This window comes from Haliotis rubra, unplaced genomic scaffold (assembly GCF_003918875.1).
Source record: "Haliotis rubra isolate DU_JTF1 unplaced genomic scaffold, ASM391887v1 Scf308, whole genome shotgun sequence".
In the NCBI taxonomy this organism is placed as follows: domain Eukaryota; kingdom Metazoa; phylum Mollusca; class Gastropoda; order Lepetellida; family Haliotidae; genus Haliotis; species Haliotis rubra.
In genome coordinates, this window is record NW_025766978.1 from 1,070,075 (window position 1) to 1,097,770 (window position 27,696).

The following is a 27,696-nucleotide window of genomic DNA, read 5'->3' on the forward strand; positions in this document are numbered from 1 at the left end:
ACAAATGAATCATCTGCTGGCCGGGTGTTGAGATAACGTCCAACAAAGGCCTCTGTTCTCTTGAGGTGTTGACAAGCATTTTCTTATCATATATCTAATAAATAAATATTTGTCACCGAGTACAATGAAGTAATGATTTAATAATTTGTTCAGTTCTGTGTGATGGTAGAATATTTTGGCGGGTTTAATTAATATAACTACGGTCGGGTCGAGGATATCTGTTTCGTTTTTTAGGGCGATGGAGCAAAACCACAATAAGGGAGATAATCAAGTAACGTATCTATTGTGATAACCCCTACAAAAACCAGGAGCGCTGGTTGTGATGTTTCAAACTGATAGGTGTTCAAAATTCCGTAAAGGGATGGCAGAAGAAGGCTGGAGAAGGATTCCATTTTTTCAGTTTGATCTGCATGGACGCGGTTTTACGCTTAATGCACAATCATGCAATCATGCATAGGTTGAATAATACTTTGGCACGATCTGTTCGTTGTATCAAATAGTGCATGAACAGGAGAAAAAAGGTCTTCATTTATAATGCAGTGCATGTTCTAAATTAAGTTACTTACATATTTAAGGAATATATTATATCACGTTGAATATTTATGAACAATAAATATTGAAAACACTTTTGCTGAGACATATGCCATATGTTGAATGTCATTTCAGTTTTGAAATAACAGGTTCCGGCTGTGTCACTGCTTGTAAACGATCAATTTGGCACCATGTTGCCATGAACTGACCATGTTAAAAATAGATCATCTCATGGGGTGCCATATACCAGTTACCAAACGTGGAAATTCTTCCTGATAATGCCATAAACATTACCAACCATATATCATAAGCAGCATATTTATAATTACCAAAGTTGATTGACGTTGTTAGTTAGTTAGTTAGTTAGTTAGTTAGTTAGTTAGTTAGGCCAAACAAATATCTTTACAGATGTTGCACGCGAGAGCTGTTTGATTCATAAAATTACTTTCTGAAGTAAATTATATCTATGCTTTCCCCATAATATCAATTCTGATTTTTCACAAGATGTATTTATTCCATCTTTTTTAGAAAACACGCACAAAATAGTAAGGACTTTCGAATACTTTTTAAAGATTTCTTTAACTCTAACGAGTGTGTGGTGCCAGGCAACTTTATAGTTTGAGAAGTTTGCTGGATGAAGATGCGGTTGTTATCCCCACCCTTGACAGTTCATGACGTCGGCCAGGGCAGCACGCAGTAGATGACGGAACCCCCTGGCATATCTCCAGTATCAGAATGGTTAAATTCTTCTTCGTCATCAGGTTTTCAAATGTAAAAGTTTGTTAAATCCAACAAGTAACAGTTTCATTATTTGAAAAATCAAATTTGGAGAAACAATATGAAAAATCCTGTGATGAAATATGACAAATACCTGCAAATGAAACACCGCTCTGATCATCGAGATTTGACAAACGGATCTTGTTTAATTCAAACTTTTTAAGTACCACATGTTTCTTGTTTGAAAGTTTAAAAGGAAATTGTTAAATGATTAAAGCACAGCATTTGACTCATTCGAATGCCTTGTAATGAAACCATGAAGTTCAGTCATGCCAGGCTCTCCTTTGCAAAGTTAAATATTATCTAAGGTCTAAAAGCACTCTATGTTCTTGTACTTTAAAACGTTCCAACTGAAACAATTCTTTATTGAAGTGTAACTAAGTCCTACCTGAACTGCCTGTGGCTGTTTCCAGTACACTAGCTAGTATGTCCCCCACACTCCTTTCATAACGTGTGTTCTCAGACAAGCTCCGCACCTCGACACTAATCAAAGCTCAATGCACGGTCAGTTCCATACACACATTGGGACGGCCGACGGATCAAATGCCGTTATATATCGGAACGGAAGTCGCTAAAGAGTCACGTGACTCGTTGGCGAGGGACGCTAAAAGCGTGCCTTCCGTCTTCCTTAAGCCTGTCGTAGTAATTGGCTTTCAATGGAGGGACTATTGATCAGAATGACGCTAGCATCCCCGGGCCAGCTCAAAGAACCACATGCATTTAAAGGTGTGCTGGGGGGCAGGTCACTACAGGGTCCAGATGACCATTTGCTGGACAAAATGCATGTCGTGGACTCTCTTCTTCCATGAACTTTGCCACGTGGAACATGGGGCTTCGTTAAGAACAATGGGTGGTGTTTGTTACAATTTCAAGGGTCAGAATTTGATAGATTGTTTTCCTCATTTACTACTTTCCTAAATTGACTTACAATTTACACGAGTGACAGGCTGAGGAAAACAACGTGTTGTTTTGGGCTGGATTCATCAGAATTTAGGATGAATTATATTTTTAAACGTCCTGCTTTCATGACGGATGTTGTGTTGAAGAGTCCCCGAATCAATACTTATTTCATGCCATGTAACGATGTGTCGCGTGGTCACATTCATTTCACGTCAAACAGTCTTCTAGAACTCGTTGTTGGTTGAAATGTAGGTGCACGAACTGTTACCGTTACAGCTGGCGGTCGCAATGCTGCAGTGTGTTGTTGTAGCCTAAGGGTATTCGAGTCCGCTTCCAGCAAACTTCCTTCCATGTGTAACTAATTGAGTATTGACAGACAGTCCAGTGGTTGATATTATGAACACTGATCGATGACTTCCGGGTACGATGATGCAACCAACTCACTGTCGAAATGACAGTTGTTTCAAAGTAAAAACTTGGCCCCTTCTAATTTAGTCACAATTTCCGGTTGTGTCGAATCTTCGTTACCTCGGCGTACTTTCTGTTTCAATACAGAACTGAATCCATATCAGAACTAGAATCGCGAGTTTCACTCTTTAAAGCTCAACACAACAATATTCCAACGATACGACTTGGTTCCTGGAGCATGGGATTAGCGGTTACTGCTACTTGCCTTGGTTTGGTTGTTTAACGGTTTGGCCTGTTGCCTTCGAAAACTTTGTCCACTGACTGACATCATGAGCATCGATGTACGTAATTAGGGTACAATGATATGTAACTAAGTCAGCGAGCCTAACAAGAAACCGTCAGCGAGCCTGACCACCTGATCCCGTTAGCCACCTCTTACGACAAGCATGGGTTGGCTGAAGACCAATTATAACCCGGATGTTCACGGGGGTACCCCAATATCAACACAGGTCATGACCCACAAACGTCTGCAATTAAACTGATTACTATATTAATTTTCTATTAACTACCAGGGAAAAAATCAAATTTTCTTCAAATACGGCATAATGTTGCACAAAATATATGTGCCGGGATCGATCGGTTTACATTGATGTCTAGCAATATCACCGCCTATCTGCTGACCGAGGTATTTTATGTCAGAATACGAGCTGACCCGAAAATATTCCCACATTTGAGTATCGGCTTACGACTGTCGTAATTACGATTCTTTAGCAGAGATATTTACGACTGTCGTAACTATTCCTATTCTTTAGTTAGAGCATTACAATTCTTGTACTTTTGTCGAAAAATAATCTTTCCCTGAAATACTGGAATACAATAAAACCGAGATCACCAGCCCAACAACACCCACAAATCTGTGACCGATTGTTCGGACATTCAGTTTCTGACAGAGACCATATGATCTGGTTCTGAACATCTAGGTACATACGTTTAAAAGCGGCGTAAAACCAAATCCACTCACTCACTCTCTCACTCACTATAACAAGTCAGCCAGATAGATAATGTTTAAATGGTGACACCTGGTGTTCTTATATACAGGTCGATAGTATTGCTTTAGAAATCACAGGTATTCATTTAAAAAAACAACAAAAGAAAAGGGCATGTTTTGCCTTGAACACCTCAGATAGTATTGCTTTAGAAATCACAGATGTATTCATTTAAGAAAACAACAAAAGAAACGGGCATGTTTTGCCTTGAACACCTCAGTCGAGGAGGACGCCATCACGACCATCTCGATACGTGCATATAAACCAAAAGTATTCAGCAAACACCTGGTGTTATTATATACAGGTCGATAGTATTGCTTTAGAAATCACATGTATTCATTTAAGAAAACAACAAAAGAAACGGGCATGTTTTGCCTTGAACACCTCAGTCGAGGAGGACGCCATCACGACCATCTCGATACGTGCATATAAACCAAAAGTATTCAGCAAACACCTGGTGTTATTATATACAGGTCAATAGTATTGCTTTAGAAATCACAGGTATTCATTTAAGAAAACAACAAAAGAAACGGGCATGTTTTGCCTTGAACACCTCAGTCGAGGAGGACGTCATCACGACCATCTCGATACGTGCATATAAACCAAAAGTATTCAGCAAACACCTGGTGTTATTATATACAGGTCAATAGTATTGCTTTAGAAATCACATGTATTCATTTAAGAAAACAACAAAAGAAACGGGCATGTTTTGCCTTGAACACCTCAGTCGAGGAGGACGTCATCACGACCATCTCGATACGTGCATATACTCAGCAAACAGATTCTATGGATATACAGTTATGAATCACCATGCTCCCAAGATCAGTCAATTTGGTTATCTAGGTGGCTTGAGAAGGCGTGCGTGCAAAGGCGTCATTTTGAGAACGTGCACATGAGGAACAGTTCAGACAGTGGGCTGTGAGCGCGGTACTCACACACATTAACAGTCGTGACAGAACAAAGGGGATCTCTCCATACATGTTGGAGTGCCCTGTGATAGCGCGATCTAAGAGGTCGCAAATTGTTGGCTCGCCATTACCTCTTGGAAACAGAGATCTTTATTTGTTACTAAGCCAACAAGCTTTGATTTATAAGAAACAGTGCAATGTGTTAACAAGGCAAGACATATTAGATTTTTTGCAACCATTGCCGACTCAGGGATTCTGTCATCTTCTTTGAGCTTCTTACCTGTTCTCAGTTATTTAAAATGGTTGTTCTTAATCAAAGATATTTGTTACCAATCTGCTCTGGTGGTCTTTCAATTCGACTCATAATGTCACGGATGAATATAATTTATTCCCCATGACAGAGATCAAGATATCGGATCTTAGATCCAATATTTCGTTCACAGGCCGAGGTTGTCCTGAAGAACGTTGTTGTTTGTTGGAAAGGCAGTAGCAAATGTCGTTAATGTAGGTGCAATCGATGCTTCCTTACTCTTATACAAAACCCGGCCTAAAGAACGGATTTGAATTGAAACTGGATTTAACACCAAAATACAAAAATATAATGGCTGGCCCGTTATGAGATACTCATCGGTATGATGAGTGTAATACCGCCCCAAATAAGGGTTTATAATACATCACCATCGAATAATGATATTTATGTTTGCTTCATTTTAGTCTCGATTAAACTTGGGTTAATACTTTGTCTGGCCAGACAGTTTATACAGAAACCTATTTATGGGTTACCAGTATCTTCTTACACAGAGACAATACCATTTAGACCTATAAACCTTATATTTGGCTACCGTAACTTGAAACTGCAATGACTGAGTGAATGAGTTTAGTTTTACGCCGCAATATCACGGCGGGGGACACCAGAAATGAGCTTCACACGTTGTGTCCATCTTGGGAATCGAACACGGGTCTTCAGCGTGACGAGCTAGGCTACCCCACCGCCCAGAAACTGAAGAAGGCCAGGAAAGACATCAGTGAGTATTTATGGAAACTTTTGGTTTTAAAAGCGCCATGTCTACATTGATAATAGTTCCCCATCTTATATTTACCATCACCAAATTTCAAGCATAAGAAACCTAATTTATGCCTGATGCAATTCCCTATTTCGACTTGCTCCGTGTGTACACTTCAGACTTCACCTGTATCTGTCCACCGTGAGTCACAGGTGGTCCCCACACGCCCACCTTTCAGAGATAACCTGTAATCATCCCTATTTAAAAAATTGGTCTTCTGCAACCCATGCTTGTCGTAAGCAACGACTAACGGGATTGGGTGGTCAGGCTCGCGGACTTGATAGACACACGTCATCGTATCCCAATTGCGTAGATCGATGGGCATGCTGTTGATCACTGGATTGTCTTGTCCAGACTCGATTATTTACAGACCGCCGCCATATAGTTGGGATATTGCTGAGTGCGGCGTTAAACAACAAACAAACAAAACACTATTTGATATTTCATGAACCCATCTCCATGATGGGAATCCTGCAGTGGACTGTAGTGGGCTGCTGTAGTCGATAACCTATGAAGACTCGGACCGGGAATCTCTGTGATGACTTGTCTGTACACGAGTAGACAGGCAGTGTGAAACTCCCACCACATACACTACACAACAAACATCTTTCGTCGTACCGTGTGCCGACTAAGGCGGAGAAAGCACTTCGTAATCCTAAAAACCAAACTTATGAGACTCTAAATGTTTATTTACATTCATAATATACGAATGTTCATGGGCATCTACACACTGGTATAGTGTGGGACTTTATATCCGCCGCCTGTTAATTTAACAAATGTTACTTATTTTATCAGTTTGTATGAATATCGACATAAATATGTACAAAACAAATAAAATTATAAACGGCTAATGAGGCCGAAATATGTTCAGTGTCAATCATGCAACATCTACAAAGGCATTTGCATTTGTTGCGTTGAACCATGTATATAAATATTAATTATTTTGCTTTTGAGCTTTTCGTATTTCAGTCCTGCCTATGATGTTACATGTTTTCACAGAAAGTAACATGTAATAATGCTTCTGTAGATGTCTTTTTACATACATGTGAGCTGTTGCACATTAGATAGCTGATCACATATTACAGATCAGGACAAAAGTGGACATATCAGTATCAAGGCAACAGCTGGGTAGATCATCAGATTATTTGGACCGTGTATAAAGGGGTCTTCTTTTATTCATCCAGTGTTAAAATATGGACACACAACACAGAGGGAATAGAAGTGGGAACAGATAAAAAAGAAGACAATATTAACTGTTCAGATAATAATAATGATATTACATTATAAAGTGCAATAAACTCCATTCACTAGATGAATGTTCCAAGCGCTAACAATCTGGTTATTTTTACCCTGGATAATCTAAGCCGCCTGTGAGGCGTTAGAATGTTAATAGTCAGATGGCTTATCCCACCGGGTACCCATTCTCTGCTGGGTGAACAGAGGCAATTTTGAACAAACTTCACTTGCCTAAGGTGAGACCATGTGTATCTCCGTGGGTCTTTTTCAATGTAATTGCTATCCGAACTGTTAAAATCTTCACTACGTTTTCCAGTGAAATTTCACTTAATACTTGCTTTATATATTTTTACGAGTCAAAATGTGACTCGTACGGGACCATTTCCACCAGGAAACTTTTTTGAATGATCAAACATTGATCGACTTGCGTAAGCTTAAGACTGGAATGTTCAACTACAGCACAGGTGATTACATTGTACATGACTTGTTACTCAAACTGGCATAGTTCATTCAAGTCAGTCCTTCACTACCACACCATGGTTTGTTACTCAAACTGGCATAGTTCATTCAAGTCAGTCCTTCACTACCACACCATGGCTTGTTACTCAAACTGGCATAGTTCATTCAAGTCAGTCCTTCACTACCACAACATGACTTGTTACTCAAACTGGCATAGTTCATTCAAGTCAGTCCTTCACTACCACACCATGGCTTGTTACTCAAACTGGCATAGTTCATTCAAGTCAGTCCTTCACTACCACAACATGACTTGTTACTCAAACTGGCATAGTTCATTCAAGTCAGTCCTTCACTACCACAACATGGTTTGTTACTCAAACTGGCATAGTTCATTCAAGTCAGTCCTTCACTACCACACCATGGCTTGTTACTCAAACTGGCATAGTTCATTCAAGTCAGTCCTTCACTACCACACCATGGCTTGTTACTCAAACTGGCATAGTTCATTCAAGTCAGTCCTTCACTACCACAACATGGCTTGTTACTCAAACTGGCATAGTTCATTCAAGTCAGTCCTTCACTACCACAACATGACTTGTTACTCAAACTGGCATAGTTCATTCAAGTCAGTCCTTCACTACCACACCATGGCTTGTTACTCAAACTGGCATAGTTCATTCAAGTCAGTCCTTCACTACCACACCGTGGCTTGTTACTCATAATTCAAGTCAGTCTGGTTACTCAAACTGGCATAGTTCATTCAAGTCAGTCCTTCACTACCACAACATGACTTGTTACTCAAACTGGCATAGTTCATTCAAGTCAGTCCTTCACTACCACACCATGGTTTGTTACTCAAACTGGCATAGTTCATTCAAGTCAGTCCTTCACTACCACACCATGGCTTGTTACTCAAACTGGCATAGTTCATTCAAGTCAGTCCTTCACTACCACAACATGGTTTGTTACTCAAACTGGCATAGTTCATTCAAGTCAGTCAGTCCTTCACTCACTACACCATGACTTGTTACTCAAACTGGCATAGTTCATTCAAGTCAGTCCTTCACTACCACACCATGGTTTGTTACTCAAACTGGCATAGTTCATTCAAGTCAGTCCTTCACTACCACACCATGGCTTGTTACTCAAACTGGCATAGTTCATTCAAGTCAGTCCTTCACTACCACACCATGACTTGTTACTCAAACTGGCATAGTTCATTCAAGTCAGTCCTTCACTACCACACCATGACTTGTTACTCAAACTGGCATAGTTCATTCAAGTCAGTCCTTCACTACCACACCATGACTTGTTACTCAAACTGGCATAGTTCATTCAAGTCAGTCCTTCACTACCACAACATGGCTTGTTACTCAAACTGGCATAGTTCATTCAAGTCAGTCCTTCACTACCACACCATGACTTGTTACTCAAACTGGCATAGTTCATTCAAGTCAGTCCTTCACTACCACAACATGACTTGTTACTCAAACTGGCATAGTTCATTCAAGTCAGTCCTTCACTACCACACCATGACTTGTTACTCAAACTGGCATAGTTCATTCAAGTCAGTCCTTCACTACCACAACATGACTTGTTACTCAAACTGGCATAGTTCATTCAAGTCAGTCCTTCACTACCACACCATGACTTGTTACTCAAACTGGCATAGTTCATTCAAGTCAGTCCTTCACTACCACAACATGACTTGTTACTCAAACTGGCATAGTTCATTCAAGTCAGTCTTTCACTACCACAACATGACTTGTTACTCAAACTGGCATAGTTCATTCAAGTCAGTCCTTCACTACCACAACATGACTTGTTACTCAAACTGGCATAGTTCATTCAAGTCAGTCCTTCACTACCACAACATGACTTGTTACTCAAACTGGCATAGTTCATTCAAGTCAGTCCTTCACTACCACAACATGACTTGTTACTCAAACTGGCATAGTTCATTCAAGTCAGTCCTTCACTACCACAACATGACTTGTTACTCAAACTGGCATAGTTCATTCAAGTCAGTCCTTCACTACCACAACATGACTTGTTACTCAAACTGGCATAGTTCATTCAAGTCAGTCCTTCACTACCACACCATGGCTTGTTACTCAAACTGGCATAGTTCATTCAAGTCAGTCCTTCACTACCACACAACATGACTTGTTACTCAAACTGGCATAGTTCATTCAAGTCAGTCCTTCACTACCACAACATGACTTGTTACTCAAACTGGCATAGTTCATTCAAGTCAGTCCTTCACTACTACACCATGGCTTTGTTACTCAAACTGGCATAGTTCATTCAAGTCAGTCCTTCACTACCACACACATGACTTGTTACTCAAACTGGCATAGTTCATTCAAGTCAGTCCTTCACTACCACAACATGGCTTGTTACTCAAACTGGCATAGTTCATTCAAGTCAGTCCTTCACTACCACAACATGACTTGTTACTCAAACTGGCATAGTTCATTCAAGTCAGTCCTTCACTACCACAACATGACTTGTTACTCAAACTGGCATAGTTCATTCAAGTCAGTCCTTCACTACCACAACATGACTTGTTACTCAAACTGGCATAGTTCATTCAAGTCAGTCCTTCACTACCACAACATGACTTGTTACTCAAACTGGCATAGTTCATTCAAGTCAGTCCTTCACTACCACAACATGACTTGTTACTCAAACTGGCATAGTTCATTCAAGTCAGTCCTTCACTACCACAACATGGCTTGTTACTCAAACTGGCATAGTTCATTCAAGTCAGTCCTTCACTACCACAACATGACTTGTTACTCAAACTGGCATAGTTCATTCAAGTCAGTCCTTCACTACCACAACATGACTTGTTACTCAAACTGGCATAGTTCATTCAAGTCAGTCCTTCACTACCACACCACATGACTTGTTACTCAAACTGGCATAGTTCATTCAAGTCAGTCCTTCACTACCACACCATGGCTTGTTACTCAAACTGGCATAGTTCATTCAAGTCAGTCCTTCACTACCACACCATGACTTGTTACTCAAACTGGCATAGTTCATTCAAGTCAGTCCTTCACTACCACAACATGACTTGTTACTCAAACTGGCATAGTTCATTCAAGTCAGTCCTTCACTACCACAACATGACTTGTTACTCAAACTGGCATAGTTCATTCAAGTCAGTCCTTCACTACCACAACATGACTTGTTACTCAAACTGGCATAGTTCATTCAAGTCAGTCCTTCACTACCACAACATGACTTGTTACTCAAACTGGCATAGTTCATTCAAGTCAGTCCTTCACTACCACAACATGACTTGTTACTCAAACTGGCATAGTTCATTCAAGTCAGTCCTTCACTACCACAACATGACTTGTTACTCAAACTGGCATAGTTCATTCAAGTCAGTCCTTCACTACCACAACATGACTTGTTACTCAAACTGGCATAGTTCATTCAAGTCAGTCCTTCACTACCACAACATGACTTGTTACTCAAACTGGCATAGTTCATTCAAGTCAGTCCTTCACTACCACACCATGACTTGTTACTCAAACTGGCATAGTTCATTCAAGTCAGTCCTTCACTACCACACACCATGGCTTGTTACTCAAACTGGCATAGTTCATTCAAGTCAGTCCTTCACTACCACAACATGACTTGTTACTCAAACTGGCATAGTTCATTCAAGTCAGTCCTTCACTACCACACCATGACTTGTTACTCAAACTGGCATAGTTCATTCAAGTCAGTCCTTCACTACCACAACATGACTTGTTACTCAAACTGGCATAGTTCATTCAAGTCAGTCCTTCACTACCACAACATGACTTGTTACTCAAACTGGCATAGTTCATTCAAGTCAGTCCTTCACTACCACAACATGACTTGTTACTCAAACTGGCATAGTTCATTCAAGTCAGTCCTTCACTACCACAACATGGTTTGTTACTCAAACTGGCATAGTTCATTCAAGTCAGTCCTTCACTACCACAACATGACTTGTTACTCAAACTGGCATAGTTCATTCAAGTCAGTCCTTCACTACCACAACATGACTTGTTACTCAAACTGGCATAGTTCATTCAAGTCAGTCCTTCACTACCACACCATGACTTGTTACTCAAACTGGCATAGTTCATTCAAGTCAGTCCTTCACTACCACAACATGACTTGTTACTCAAACTGGCATAGTTCATTCAAGTCAGTCCTTCACTACCACAACATGGCTTGTTACTCAAACTGGCATAGTTCATTCAAGTCAGTCCTTCACTACCACAACATGACTTGTTACTCAAACTGGCATAGTTCATTCAAGTCAGTCCTTCACTACCACAACATGACTTGTTACTCAAACTGGCATAGTTCATTCAAGTCAGTCCTTCACTACCACACCATGGCTTGTTACTCAAACTGGCATAGTTCATTCAAGTCAGTCCTTCACTACCACAACATGACTTGTTACTCAAACTGGCATAGTTCATTCAAGTCAGTCCTTCACTACCACAACATGACTTGTTACTCAAACTGGCATAGTTCATTCAAGTCAGTCCTTCACTACCACACCATGGCTTGTTACTCAAACTGGCATAGTTCATTCAAGTCAGTCCTTCACTACCACAACATGACTTGTTACTCAAACTGGCATAGTTCATTCAAGTCAGTCCTTCACTACCACAACATGACTTGTTACTCAAACTGGCATAGTTCATTCAAGTCAGTCCTTCACTACCACAACATGACTTGTTACTCAAACTGGCATAGTTCATTCAAGTCAGTCCTTCACTACCACAACATGACTTGTTACTCAAACTGGCATAGTTCATTCAAGTCAGTCCTTCACTACCACAACATGACTTGTTACTCAAACTGGCATAGTTCATTCAAGTCAGTCCTTCACTACCACAACATGACTTGTTACTCAAACTGGCATAGTTCATTCAAGTCAGTCCTTCACTACCACAACATGACTTGTTACTCAAACTGGCATAGTTCATTCATTCAAGTCAGTCCTTCACTACCACAACATGACTTGTTACTCAAACTGGCATAGTTCATTCAAGTCAGTCCTTCACTACCACAACATGACTTGTTACTCAAACTGGCATAGTTCATTCAAGTCAGTCCTTCACTACCACAACATGACTTGTTACTCAAACTGGCATAGTTCATTCAAGTCAGTCCTTCACTACCACAACATGACTTGTTACTCAAACTGGCATAGTTCATTCAAGTCAGTCCTTCACTACCACAACATGACTTGTTACTCAAACTGGCATAGTTCATTCAAGTCAGTCCTTCACTACCACAACATGACTTGTTACTCAAACTGGCATAGTTCATTCAAGTCAGTCCTTCACTACCACACCATGGTTTGTTACTCAAACTGGCATAGTTCATTCAAGTCAGTCCTTCACTACCACACCATGACTTGTTACTCAAACTGGCATAGTTCATTCAAGTCAGTCCTTCACTACCACACCATGACTTGTTACTCAAACTGGCATAGTTCATTCAAGTCAGTCCTTCACTACCACACCATGACTTGTTACTCAAACTGGCATAGTTCATTCAAGTCAGTCCTTCACTACCACAACATGACTTGTTACTCAAACTGGCATAGTTCATTCAAGTCAGTCCTTCACTACCACACCATGACTTGTTACTCAAACTGGCATAGTTCATTCAAGTCAGTCCTTCACTACCACAACATGACTTGTTACTCAAACTGGCATAGTTCATTCAAGTCAGTCCTTCACTACCACAACATGACTTGTTACTCAAACTGGCATAGTTCATTCAAGTCAGTCCTTCACTACCACACCATGACTTGTTACTCAAACTGGCATAGTTCATTCAAGTCAGTCCTTCACTACCACAACATGACTTGTTACTCAAACTGGCATAGTTCATTCAAGTCAGTCCTTCACTACCACAACATGACTTGTTACTCAAACTGGCATAGTTCATTCAAGTCAGTCCTTCACTACCACACCATGACTTGTTGACTCAAACTGGCATAGTTCATTCAAGTCAGTCCTTCACTACCACAACATACTTTCACATACCAAATGTTAAACTGCGTTTTGCATATTATTCTACATAATTATATTGCAACCGTGAAGATGCGGGTTAGAATTGGTCTTCAGTAAGCCATGCTTATCGTAAGATTCGACTGACAGGATCGGGTGGTCCAGGCTCGCTGAACGTATCTGTTGATCACTGCATTGCCTGGTCAAGACTCGATTATTTATAGACCGCCGCCATATAGCTGGAATATTGCTGAGTGCGGCGTAAAATGAAATTATATTCACTCTGTCATTGACAAAAGAAACCTTCATCAGTAGACAGGATCTGAGGTACAGTCGAGAATGCTCTTTTTACCAAGATTTCAAAGAGTGCCATATAACAGCACAAGCTGTCCGATCAAGGGTGCAACATTCAAATCCACAGTGAAGCTTTCAAAACGTTTTATGGTAGACACGTGGATTACATTTCCATATCTGACTCATCAGTGACAAAAATGTCGTCCGCCTTGTACAATCGACTCGGTTTTGTGTATTTTATGGACTAAGATGAGAAATATCAATATTTCAGACGTTTTAATTCATTCTTCATTTTGTAGCATACCCTCCCTGTCGTTGGACAATATATTCAAGATGGTCTGCAGTGTCAACAAGGTCAGTGAGTTATGTGAGTCGGCTTACTGCATCTGGAAATAACTCGGGAACAATAAAACTGTATTATCACACATTCACGCATTCCTCAGATGTCCTTCACCTTGTTCCAACACTTGTTCGAAATGCATGCAAAACTGACAGCTCACAATCTGATTATATCCAGTTTCAAAATCACCTGTCATTCCTGATGGATGTACAAACGTGGTTAATAATGCCACTTTTTGTCGTTTCCTATGATTTTGAAAATTCACATTTTGTGAAATTAATATTTCTCTGATGATACACAAGAAGCCTTTAGTACGTCTCTGGACGCTGGATGTGTATCAATCAGATAATAAGATAAGTGTCATGTCCAGTGGACAAAAGGATTGTCCACATAAATGTATTGTTCATTCGTTGTACTGATTTATTCACTACTGTTAACCAGACAGGTTATTAGGTTTCAGTTTGTGTACATACGAACAGTTCGCGAAAACACACCTGACAACAACTTACTTCGCGGAAAGCTCGAGCATGAAAAAAGCATGCGTTTTCGCCACGTGTGGAGTTCGAAGGGGAAATTGTAGTTAGTTCGTTTCGATATGTTGATAAGGCAGCACGCCTTGAGATCGTTCGTTAGTGGTAACCATTTGGGTGTTAGATTGTTTGACAGAGGTTTAGTGTAATAGAAACTTAGGAATGTAAGATATTGTAAAGGTAATAAAAGGTAAATTAAAACAAATATTAGATTCTGATTTAGTGGTTTTGTTTGATATCACAACTAGTACAGTTCCTGCTGACCAAAATGGTAGCAGAGCGTGGTTTATCGTGGTGTCTTCGTGGTTAGTTCGTGGTTTATTAGTTGTTGCACATGGTTATTGCCTGATGGTGGTTCATGGTGTTGCAAGTTAGAATTAGTTTGGATGCAGGAATTGTTCTAGTCTGTGAAAGGTAAGTTAGCTGATAGAAAGTTTGTTAGGTTAGTATTAAAAAACAAAGAATAATAATGTCAGAACCTAAACAGGTAAGTCCAGATGAAACGGATTTAATAAAAACGGAAACTAAGCCGGTCCCTGATCAAAACAGTCAGTCGAGGACAGTCGTTGAAGATGTTTTGATAAAACTTAAAAAGCAAAAAGCCAGTGCAAAGTCTGCTTTCACGAAAGCTAGAAATAAACTCTACAACATGACCGAGGGTCAGAATGTTCAAACTCGTAGGGCTGTTAGAAATCAAATGGACCAATTGTGCATTGTGCAAGATCATGCAATGGAAATAATGATAAAACTGTCAGAAGAATATTCAAAAATCAATGATGTAGCAAATGTTAAAAACATTAGCATGGAAATAACTAGGCTTGAAGATGAAAATGACAGTGCACAGGCACATGCTCAGCAGTACTTAGACTCTAGATCAGATGCTAGTTCTGCACTTAGTTTAAGAACAGGGATGTCAATGCTGTTTAGTCGTGATCAAGGCAATAGTACAGGGCACAGTTTACCTGGCGCACAGAAGCCAACTAAACAGGGTAAAACAAGACCCACAGTTAACAAAGAAACTGCAGGAAATGAAGATGAATTTGATCAACCAAACGTCATGTTAAATGTCAATCCACACTATGAACACAGTACACGCACAAATATCCCAGAACAAACCGCTAAAGGTGCAATAGGACGTGACATGTGGAGGCAGTTGGGTAGAGTTACTATTCCAGTGTTTGCTGGCGATGTTAGATCGTATCAGGGATGGAAAGCAGCATTTATTGCATGCATTGATAATTCACCAGCAACACCGGAATACAAACTACTGCAGTTGCGTCAGTATTTAGCAGGGGAAGCGCTTAGAGTGGTTAAAGATTTGGGACATAATGCAATTGCTTATCAGGTCGCTCTTGAAAGACTTGAGAGAAAATTTGGCGGCAAGAGACGACAGATTGCATTACATCTTGCAGAAATAGACAATTTCAAACCCATTCGACCTGGTCATGCAAAAGACCTAGATAGATTTGCAGACATGCTTGATGTAGCTGTAGTTAATCTTCGCGAATCTGACAGGGTTGAAGAATTAGGAAATGGCTTACTTTATATGAAGTTGCAAACAAAGATGACTGAGGCCATGGTTACAGAGTATCAACGTTGGGTATATGATAGACAAAGGCAAGAATCAGTTGAAACTCTCAGAGAATGGGTGCTCCAAGAAGCAGAGTTTCAAACTATTGCAGCTGAGACCATTCGTGGTGTCTGTGATAAGTCAGTAAAATCAGAGTACAAACGAGCTCCTCGTACATTTCTAGTGCATGATAGTAACCAGAATCCTGGTACACACTATGTTGGTGAGAAGTACTTGTGCAGAGTATGTACAGAGCCTCATGACGTATGGAACTGTAGAAAGTTCATCACTTTAAAAGTTCAAGATAGATGGAACAAAGCAAAGGAGTTAAATCTTTGCTTCCGCTGCCTCGGAAGCAATCATCGTGGTAAACACTGTTGGCGAACAACGTTGTGTGGAATAGATGGATGCACAAGCAACCACAACAGGCTCTTGCATGTGAATAGGGACAGGGTTCATTCAGCTGTCAGAACTGAAAAGGGTTCCGTTGAACAAAGCAACGTGGGAAATACAGACAATATTTCAAAAGGAAACCATGAACGGTCACATGCAACTAATATGGAATGCAACGTAGCTTCAAAACCTTCACTCATAGGGCTTAGAACAGTGCCAGTGATACTTAAACATGGGAATCGCAGAGTCACAGTTAATGCGTTATTAGATGACGCGAGCACAAGGTCATATATTAATGCAGACGTTGCTGCAGAGCTAGGACTGCAAGGTGAAACCAAAAAAGTGACGGTGAAAGTTTTGAATGATGAGAAAGCCTCGTTTGAAACTATGCCAGTGGCATTTGGACTTGAGAGTAGAGATGGAGAAGTTGACGTTAGTATAACTGCTTTCACAACAACCAAGGTTACAGGTGATTTGCAGGTTGTTGATTGGAAGACGTACGGTAAGTTATGGCCACATTTGAAAGACATAGATTTTCCTAAAATTGCCTCCCCTCCAATTGTAGATATCCTCATAGGCATGGACAATGCAGATCTTCATTATTCCTACTCAGATGTAGGTGGAAATCCAGGTGAACCTCTAGCAAGGTTAACTCCTCTAGGCTGGACCTGTATTGGAAATATTGCAGGGACAGGCTCTGACATTCAGTCTCACTTTACCAGTACTTTCTTTTCTGGTTCCAATGCTGATAACCAAGAGTTGAATATGTTGTTGCAAAAGTTTTGGGAAATTGAGCGATTCCAGTCGAAAGAAAATGAAAATATGAGCCCTGAAGACAAGAATGTGCACAATAGGGTGAAAGATACATTGGTGTATGAGGATGGTCACTATCAAATTGGCATACCATGGAAGAAAGAGGTACATGCTTTACCATCTGATAACTATCAGATGGCTCTCAGTCGTCTTGAGAGCACAGAAAAGAAATTAGCAAAGGATGAGACAATAGCTCAAGCATATGATGATATCATCTCACAGTATCACAAAAAAGGGTATATAAGAAAAGTATCTCCCGAAGAAAAGACACATACTGGAAAGTGGTATCTGCCTCATTTTCCGGTTGTACGTTTAGATCGTCTCACAACAAAAGTGAGGATTGTATTTGATGCTTCGGCCAAGTACAAGGGTATTTCTCTTAATGAAGTTATCCATCAAGGCCCAAAGCTACAGAGGGAACTTTTTGATGTCTTGTTGAGATTTAGACGCAATCCAGTTGCAGTGATGAGCGATATAGCAGAGATGTACCTTCAGGTCAAATTATCTCCAGATGATAGGCCCTATCATAGGTTCCTTTGGAGATCCATGAAACGAGATGAGCAGGCCATAGAGTATGAGTTCAGTAGAGTTGTATTTGGGGTGAATGCATCTCCTTTTTTAGCTCAGTTTGTGAGTCAGGAAAATGCCAATAAACATCAGGGTGATCTTCCGTTAGCTGCAGAAACTGTGAAAAAAGCTACATATATGGATGATAGCATGGACTCTGTGGAGGATGAGAAAACAGCCATTGAGTTGTACAGACAGTTGATCGAGCTTTGGAATAGAGCTGGAATGCGTCCTCGGAAGTGGCTTTCAAATTCTCACGAGGTTCTCAGTCAGATACCTGTTGAAGAACGATTATCAGAAGTTAAGTTAGACAGTGGTTACTTACCCTCGACAAAGACCCTCGGCCTCATGTGGGTAGCTGAAAGAGATGTCTTTACATTCACTTCCAACTTACCTGAAATGAACAACACAATCTCAAAAAAAGAATCTTCCTTCGTCAAATAGCAAAACTGTTTGATCCTCTAGGATTTCTTGCACCCTTCACTGTAAGGGCAAAGATCATCTTACAAGAAATGTGGACAGTAGGGTTAGATTGGGACGAGGAACTAGACAATGATCTGAAAGAGAAAGCATATCAGTGGCTTATGGAACGGGAAGATTTAATACACATTCAGGTTCCAAGATGTTTGCGTTGTAACAAGGTCAAAGAAACTAGACTACACAGCTTTGTAGATGCATCTGAAAATGCATATGGTGCCATTGTGTATGCTGTGAATACTTACCAGAATAATGAAATCTCCAGTGTAATCATTGCTGCGAAAGGACGAGTAGCACCACTGAAAGCTATTAGCATTCCACGCATGGAATTAATGGCTGCTGTGACTGGACTCAGATTAGCTGTTGCAATAGCAAAGGTTTTGGACGTGTCGATTGACACGGTTACATTTTGGACAGACAGTTCAAATGCTTTGGGGTGGATAAAGAACCATAGCCGAACATTCAAACCATTTGTAGCAAATAGAGTTAGTGAAGTTCAAGAACTGACTAATCCGTGTCAGTGGCGGTATGTGCCAACAGACCAAAATCCAGCAGATATGTTGACTAGAGGAATAGCTGCATCAAAGTTGATTGACAATCAGATGTGGTGGTCAGGACCCCTTTTCCTGGCTAGAGATGAAAGTGAATGGCCCAGAAATCTGTCTGAAAGAGAAGACAGAAGGAAATGTTTACCAGAAACTAAAACTCTGAAGGAAAACAAGATAATTACCATGTTAGTGAACGACTCGTCCTGTGAAGAGTGGAGACTCAAAGCTACACGATACTCAGATTGGAGAAGACTGACAAGAATCCAAGCATGGGTATACAGATTCTTGAACAACTGTGTTGAAGGGAACCTTAAAAGGATTCATGGAGAACTGACTGCAGAAGAAATTGAAACAGCACAGTTCAAGATAATAGCACAAATGCAGAGAGAAGAATTTCCAGATGAATATTCCTGCCTTGAAAAGGGAAAACCATTACCATCTAATAGCAAGCTGTTAGGACTACAACCCAAGCTGGATGAAGATGGAGTGATGAGATCGGATGGACGATTGGCTTATGCTGAGCATCTTTCTCAAGATTCAAGGTTTCCGATCATCTTGCCGCGAAGAAACTGGATCACAAGATTGATTGTGAAGTCTTACCATGAGGAAGGACGTCATATTACAGGAACCAATCAGACATTAGCAGCACTTTCTGCAAAATTTTGGGATCCTTTCTGGCAGAGAGGAAATTAGAGACTGGGAGCGACAATGTTCACAATGTCGTAAGCAGAAGGCGAAGTAGCACACCAGATCATGGCTCCTCTTCCAAGCATGAGACTCAAACCTTCTCTCCGTGCTTTCACACAAGCAGGACTCGACTTCGCTGGACCTTTTCTGACAGTACAGGGAAGAGGAAAAGCAAGAATGAAGCGCTATCTATGCCTCTTCACGTGCCTTGCATCGAGGGCTGTACATCTTGAGATCGCATATGGCCTGGACACCAATTCCTTTCTCAATGCATTTTATCGCATGGCCAGTCGCAGAGGACTCCCAGAGGACATTGTTTGTGACAATGGAACAAACTTCGTTGGGGCAGAGAAAGAGCTAAAAGAACTCGTTGCTTGTCTGGACAGTGATGCTTTGAAACGAACATTAGCAAATCGTGGAACAAAATGGAAGTTTAATCCTCCATATGCACCTCACTTCGGAGGTGTGTTCGAGACAATGGTCAAGGCAGCCAAAAAAGCAATCTTCGCTATTCTGGGAAACAGTGATGTAACAGATGAAGAACTCATGACAGCGTTCATTGGAGCAGAAGCCTTGATGAATTCCCGCCCATTGACCTATCAGACAGCACATCCACAGGATGATGTACCTCTGACGCCGAACCACTTTCTTCAAGGACAGGCAGGAGGCACCTTTGCTCCGGAATCGGTGGATACAACGACCTTCAACCCAAGGAAACGATGGAGAAGGATACAAGAGCTTATACGGCACTTCTGGAGCAGGTGGATGAAGGAGTGGATACCCAGTCTTAACAGACGGAGGAAGTGGCTCACTCGTCAACAGGATATCAACGTGAATGACATCGTGCTGGTGATATCGCCTAACACTCCACGTGGACACTGGCCTATGGGACGAATTATCAAGACTCACCCTGGGAAGGATGGTTTTACAAGAGTGGTGGATATACAGACTGGTAAAAGTTTTGACCAGGCCAGTGACGAAAGTGTGCAGTCTGGAAATGGATTCCATCAACTGTTAGTTTCAAGGATTGAAAAAGAACAGGATTCTGTGGACACTGTGACATTCAAAATGTGGACTTTTGGAGATTCGTGGATGTGTGGAACTGAACTGTGAACATTTTATGTAACATTCTGGAAAAGTATTTTCGCAATGATGGATTTATTGTGACATGGGATTATTGTGACACTAGATATATTGTGACATTGGAATTATTGTGACACTGAAAATGTTGTGACAATGGATTTATTCTGACATTTGTGACATTGGATTTATTCGCTGTACTTACAGAATGTTTGGATATATGAGTGGATGCTATTAGGATATTATTTTGAATCGGGTAAGTTCGTTATTTGTGTTGATAAACTCCGTTCTATCAAGGAGGGGGATATGGACAAAAGGATTGTCCACATAAATGTATTGTTCATTCGTTGTACTGATTTATTCACTACTGTTAACCAGACAGGTTATTAGGTTTCAGTTTGTGTACATACGAACAGTTCGCGAAAACACACCTGACAACAACTTACTTCGCGGAAAGCTCGAGCATGAAAAAAGCATGCGTTTTCGCCACGTGTGGAGTTCGAAGGGAAATTGTAGTTAGTTCGTTTCGATATGTTGATAAGGCAGCACGCCTTGAGATCGTTCGTTAGTGGTAACCATTTGGGTGTTAGATTGTTTGACAGAGGTTTAGTGTAATAGAAACTTAGGAATGTAAGATATTGTAAAGGTAATAAAAGGTAAATTAAAACAAATATTAGATTCTGATTTAGTGGTTTTGTTTGATATCACAACTAGTACAGTTCCTGCTGACCATTCGATTGCGAGATTGCGTGTGTAGCTTCACACAGACATGGAGTGTCTGTGAGGGTGTGCGATCGTCTGTAGAAATATCTAAAAATATAACCGTGGCTTATAAAATAATAGACAATCTAGTAATCGATATCAATGCCAGACTAAAGTAGAAGCAACCCAGTCTGATCACCCTGTCCTTTAATTCGCATTTCACAAATGGCCTTAACATATTAAATATATATATATTTGTAATTTAAATTTGTTTCTGAATCCCTGTTACAGTCAAAATTAAGCAGCCAGGGGACAGCTCAGTCTGAAGATATACAGTAATTTAATGGGATACAGGTGGAAGTTTTTACTCACCATTTACACAAGTACAAGCCATGTTATAAGAGCCATTTGGAATAAAATTCAGCGTTACAGCTTTTGTTAAAGAAAATACATTTTTCAATACTATATCTCAACTCACTTCTGAACTGAGCAATATTTGGTAAAACAGAATTGAGCTTGCATCTGTACAAGTAATATTTTCCCAATAATATGAACAAGTTAAATACAGAGTCAGTAAAAACATTTTTCTTACAGCCAAACATTATCAGTTCCATAGTGAGATTGAGATCATGGATGTGGTAACAACTTTCTGTTAACCACGATAAAAAATTTGACCAAAATGTTTGCACAAATTCACATTCCCATAACAAGTGACAAATAGATTCAGTTTCTTCATTACAGAATGAAAATAAGTCAGAATCTTTTATTTTAACTTTTTTAAGAAATGTATTGGCAGTTCTATGGAGTATCACAATTTGGTGTCATGTGTTGATTTTTAAAAACGATTTTAGGAAAATACAGTTCCAGTCAAGACCACACTGAAAATCCTCTTGCCACTTTAACTGTGCTCTTGGTGTCCTATTTGAAGAACAGAGGATATAGTAATAGGCTTTGGAGCCTTTATTAATTGAAAGTAACAACCGAGTAATTGGTAATCCCTGCACATTGTCCAGTGTTTTCTTTCACAATTGACAAGCCAGAAAATATTTTCTTATAGAGCTAATGACACCATAGTATTCTAAAAATGATAAATTCAATTGATACCTTTCATTAAAATCAACCAGAGACAGATAATTGCCATTTTCATCAACAAGATCACAAATTTGAGAGATACCCCTTTGAAACCACTCTTCATAAAAATAGTTTCTCATCAATAACAATATTGCTATTATAAAATATATGATCAGACAAGAAATCTGATATATATGTCTGAGGCCAGTGTATATCTGTGTAGGTCTCCCTATGTCTGCTGTCTCCCTAATGCTGGTTTATATATACATAAACAAGACGAGGATCTAACTTCCTAATTTGTTTTGAGAACCTGCAAATTGTCACATAATGTGGGTCTATGGCTGTATAAGTCTCTCATACACACAGATATCACTGACCAGTTTCTACAGACCGGCCCAAACAGTTTCAGCATTGTAAAACCAAAAATACAAAAACAAAATCAAGTATTGTAAAGTTGTACTTCTGTGAGCAATCAGCCGAGACGTTCCAGACGTCCTCATGCCAAGACCTGCCAGGAGTGATATGTCTGCTAGAGGTGCTACAAGCACCGTGATCATCACAAATAGGTAGCATGTAAGTCACCGATAAATCGGCCACTTTCGGACCTATTTCTGTAATTCTATAATCACGTGACACATTCTACCTGACGCCCAATTCTATTGGATAAAATAGCGGAATCGTGGACTTCCGGCTTAAATGCGAGCAAATTCAGTGAACATTCAAAAGCTAGGTGACTGACAATTAAATCTCATTGAAAAGTCCATCGCTAAGTATCCTTCAAATGGCTTATTTAATTGTGAAATAGACTTTATTGAGGTCTTTTCAATGAGATCAATAGCGCCTGCTCAATGCGGCTATTAGCGGTAAGTGATGCAGAGTGGGATCCTCTACATGCATCCGTCTCCCCGCGACATGACAGCAAGTATTCCAGGTTTTGACACTTCCAGTTTTTGTCGTCATGACAACCGGACGCCAATGGCAGGGCCTCCTTTTTGCCGTCTTGGTATCGAATATTGGCTATCGAATCGTTCTGGCTGGAATCACACCTTGTCAGTTCATGTACATTTTTTACTGTAAGCTGATAGATTTATCGAAAACATATACTTGAGGACCTGTACAAGATGTGACACGCTGGATGGGGTGGTGGGACATACCGGGAAAGCTATAGGCAGTATTACCCTGTTGTTGCGACTTTCATCGACAGACTTGGTGTAACCAATCAGTTGGTGTAACCAAAACAGACCTATTGAGGTAACGCTGAGCTCAAAACGGGTATCTGTGTTTCCACACACCTGGTGGTGTGTGAATAAAGTTGAGCCAACTACATGTGGTCAGGTTGAGCGTCGACTTCAAACAGGTTGTTTGGGGAGAGTCGTGATCCAAGACGGGTGGACACTCCGGAGTTACAAGGGCATACCAGGGGTGTTCGATGCAGAAAGTGGAGATTATACGGGTAGTCGTATGGGTGGTCGAAGCAGAAAGTGGAGATTACACGGGTGGTCGTATGGGTGTTCGATGCTGAAAGTGGAGATTACACGGGTAGTCGTATGGGTGGTCGATGCAGAAAGTGGAGATTACACGGGCAGTCGTATGAGTGGTCGAAGCAGAGCGTTGATTTCAGACTGGTAGTTGGTGTGGAACGTTCACATCGCCACGGTGGTCGGTCATGTGAGAGCAGTGGTGAGTTGAGATTACCTTGCCAGCAAGTCGTTGCAAGTTAAAAATTGGTTTTCTTATTGGAAAAAAATCAAACTTTGTGAAATATTTTGGATTGTCGCAGAAACCACGCAGTGTAGGAATCTGACACAGCCAACAGTTTGTCAAAACAAAGAGGTCAAGAAGAGCCCAAACACTAGTTTTGTTCATATGCGTTTAGTGATAATGCGGTTAAGAACTAATTCATTGACATTTTTTAATTCAAAACACAAACCAAAATTTTTATTTGTCGTAAACTTCTTATAAATCACAAACGAACATATCTGATATTTAAACAAGGAATAATAAAACAAATATTGTGAAGGTTTTCTTGTGAAGCTGTTTTAGACATCCTAGACTGTTCCAAGATTCGGTCATGCTTTAATATTGCTGTTTATTATTAATATTTAATTGTTTCCTTCAGACATCATGTCAAGTCACGTGCAGCAGTTTCACTGTACTGGTGAACTACAGTGCCTTGCAATTAATTGTTATCTTTCTTTGGGATGAATGCATGTGATAATAACGTTTAAATTTAGAAAAATGCGAATTTCACTTCTTTCTTATATAGGGCAATGTGAAAGGGTCACAAATAGCTTCTGTTCATGTAAATATAATTTATGAGTCCAAACTCAAATACTGAAACTTATACCGCTTGCCTCTTTGAATGTTCCTGTACGCCCACAACCTGGGGTCAAATCACAAGAACGCACCGTCGCAACAGCGCACCGACGTTGCCCCTGACATTCAGCTACAACACAATGTTCCATGTACAAAAGATGTATATTTTCATCCCAGTACTGATGACTCGGCATTGATTACGCTGCAAAACTAGATTTCTCCATCAGCGTCCTCTAATCGTTCTTAGTTCTCGCTTCTGTCAAATCTAACGTAGCTCGGAGATCTCAACAGCGGCATTGTTGACCAGTCTCTTAAGATGCGTGTTCACTTGCCTGTCCATTGTCCCCATTGTTTGGCCTTACCGTGTAGTCGGACACAGGGGGAGACGTGCCCGGGTTCCCTTCCCCTCGACTGACTTCACCCGGACAGGACAGCCAGGCAGTGTTCTGGAAGTGTTGAGCTTATTGGCTGGGTTTAGTCTACTGAATGTGGACTGCGCTAACGACAGGAAGAGAGTCGGCGGCTTTATTCGCCTACAGCAAGGGAAGAAGACCCAGAATATGAATTATGCACGAGGCTGTAATATGATAGGGACATACTGACCAATGGCGAAGAAGGTTCCATCGCTGACCAAGGTCATCGTCTTGATCATGCAGTTCCGCTAAAGACGATCGGACAATTAGTGTTGTTTTCAATGGTCATTGATGTTCATGTGCAACCCCTCCAACCATGGGACAATCGGCGGACATGATGCATACAATATCACCTTTATTCCTAACATATGATATCTACTATTTGAAAAAAAACACTGGGTATTAAACGTTTTGTCACGTCAATTCGTAAGTGTAGGTTGTAGATGACGTAGGAACTCACTTTAAAAAGTGCCTAGTGGTGAGCGACCGTATATATTTACATAATCACTCACGCACAGGTAAGCCCTCCCGTAAACATGTTGAGAACGTTGATAGGGCCTAGCATATACACGTACATGACTTACTAAAGTAGCTCATGCTCGATCACCTCATTTGAATATTTATCAGCTCGCATTTGATTATGGATTCATATATTCATTATAATACACATTAATTCTTAAAATTGATATATAAGTTATTAAACCGGAACATCAGTGATAAACACATATCTGTGTCACTGATCAGGGCAAAACGAGTTGGGGTAATTGGCCGAATGTAGAAATTGTCTCTTTGTAGTAGATATATTCTGTCTATACAGTCTAGGTAATAAACAGTCTAGACAAATGGTATGCATTATTTCAATGTAGTCAGGGAAATCACTGATTGGTTGATCGTCCTCGTGTAATTAAGGTCAGCAAACAAGTGTATTGTTCTTTGTCTTCCCAGTGACCGTCACTGGACTAAATTTAGCAACACTCCTTAAAAGTAAGGCTGACTCTTACCGTTAGTTCCGGTTTAATATTCCAGGTGAAAAAAGACTGTCGTCATCAAAAGAAACCCCCGCTACAAACAGTCCAGTACACACCGTGTGTGAGAGGACTTTCATGTTGTAACCGCGATACAAACAGTCCAGTACACACCGTGTGTGAGAGGACTTGTTGTAACCGCGATACAAACAGTCCAGTACACACCGTGTGTGAGAGGACTTTCATGTTGTAACCGCGATACAAACAGTCCAGTACACACCGTGTGTGAGAGGACTTTCATGTTGTAACCGCGATACAAACAGTCCAGTACACACCGTGTGTGAGAGGACTTTCATGTTGTAACCGCGATACAAACAGTCCAGTACACACCGTGTGTGAGAGGACTTTCATGTTGTAACCGCGATACAAACAGTCCAGTACACACCGTGTGTGAGAGGACTTGTTGTAACCGCGATACAAACAGTCCAGTACACACCGTGTGTGAGAGGACTTTCATGTTGTAACCGCGATACAAACAGTCCAGTACACACCGTGTGTACAAACAGAGTGTGAGGACTTGTTGTTGTAACCGCGATACAAACAGTCCAGTACACACCGTGTGTGAGAGGACTTTCATGTTGTAACCGCGATACAAACAGTCCAGTACACACCGTGTGTGAGAGGACTTTCATGTTGTAACCGCGATACAAACAGTCCAGTACACACCGTGTGTGAGAGGACTTTCATGCTGTAACCGCGATACAAACAGTCCAGTACACACCGTGTGTGAGAGGACTTTCATGTTGTAACCGCGATACAAACAGTCCAGTACACACCGTGTGTGAGAGGACTTGTTGTAACCGCGATACAAACAGTCCAGTACCCACCGTGTGTGAGAGGACTTTCATGTTGTAACCACGATACAAACAGTCCAGTACACACCGTGTGTGAGAGGACTTGTTGTAACCGCGATACAAACAGTCCAGTACACACCGTGTGTGAGAGGACTTGTTGTAACCGCGATACAAAAAACAGTTCAAAGGAACGTCCTAAATTGTATCCCCAAATTTGTGAAATATAGACACCAAAGGTTGGAGCTGCTCAGCACATGGGGGAGATTACTACAGGCAGGTCACTCTGAACCCTCAAGCATAAATCTAACTATGAAACAGGGGTCTTTGGTCTCAAGAATACACAGTAGCAACCCGTCTTGATTATCAGATTATTATTAGAACCCATTGGAGCAAAATGCACAAGAGTTGGGACCATTACATAAATGGATCACTTAGAGTCACTGATGACACCAGATGATAGTTCTTAAATACTCACGAAAATGTTTTTTTAAAACAACCAACAAGTCTGTTGCAGCGACTACATTGACTGACACCCAGATTAACAGGTTTGAGAACCAGGCATGGCTATGAATATTTCCCTATGATTCGCCAACACCTGGTGTCTTCACTGATTTTCACTGATCCAGTTACATAATTTTCACAGTTATATTTTGCCCTCCATCTGGAATCTGTTCTGATGGTATTCTCGGGATTCCTTTGCACTTACGGTCTATATTTACGT

General features: G+C 40.6%; 2 protein-coding genes across 2 annotated transcripts; both read left to right on the plus strand.

Annotated features, from left to right (window-relative positions):
* Window positions 1-14,988: 14,988 nt before the first annotated feature.
* LOC124282971 lies at window positions 14,989-18,306 on the plus strand. Its single transcript, XM_046719025.1, has 3 exons — window positions 14,989-15,006; window positions 16,106-16,229; window positions 17,048-18,306. The coding sequence occupies exons 1-3, from the start codon at window positions 14,989-14,991 to the stop codon at window positions 18,304-18,306; spliced, it is 1,401 nt and encodes a 466-aa protein (XP_046574981.1).
* A 68-nt stretch (window positions 18,307-18,374) lies between these two features.
* Window positions 18,375-19,580, plus strand: LOC124282973. The gene has a single exon (XM_046719026.1). It carries the CDS (start codon window positions 18,375-18,377, stop codon window positions 19,578-19,580), a length of 1,206 nt encoding a protein of 401 aa, XP_046574982.1.
* The last annotated feature ends 8,116 nt before the right edge of the window (window positions 19,581-27,696 follow it).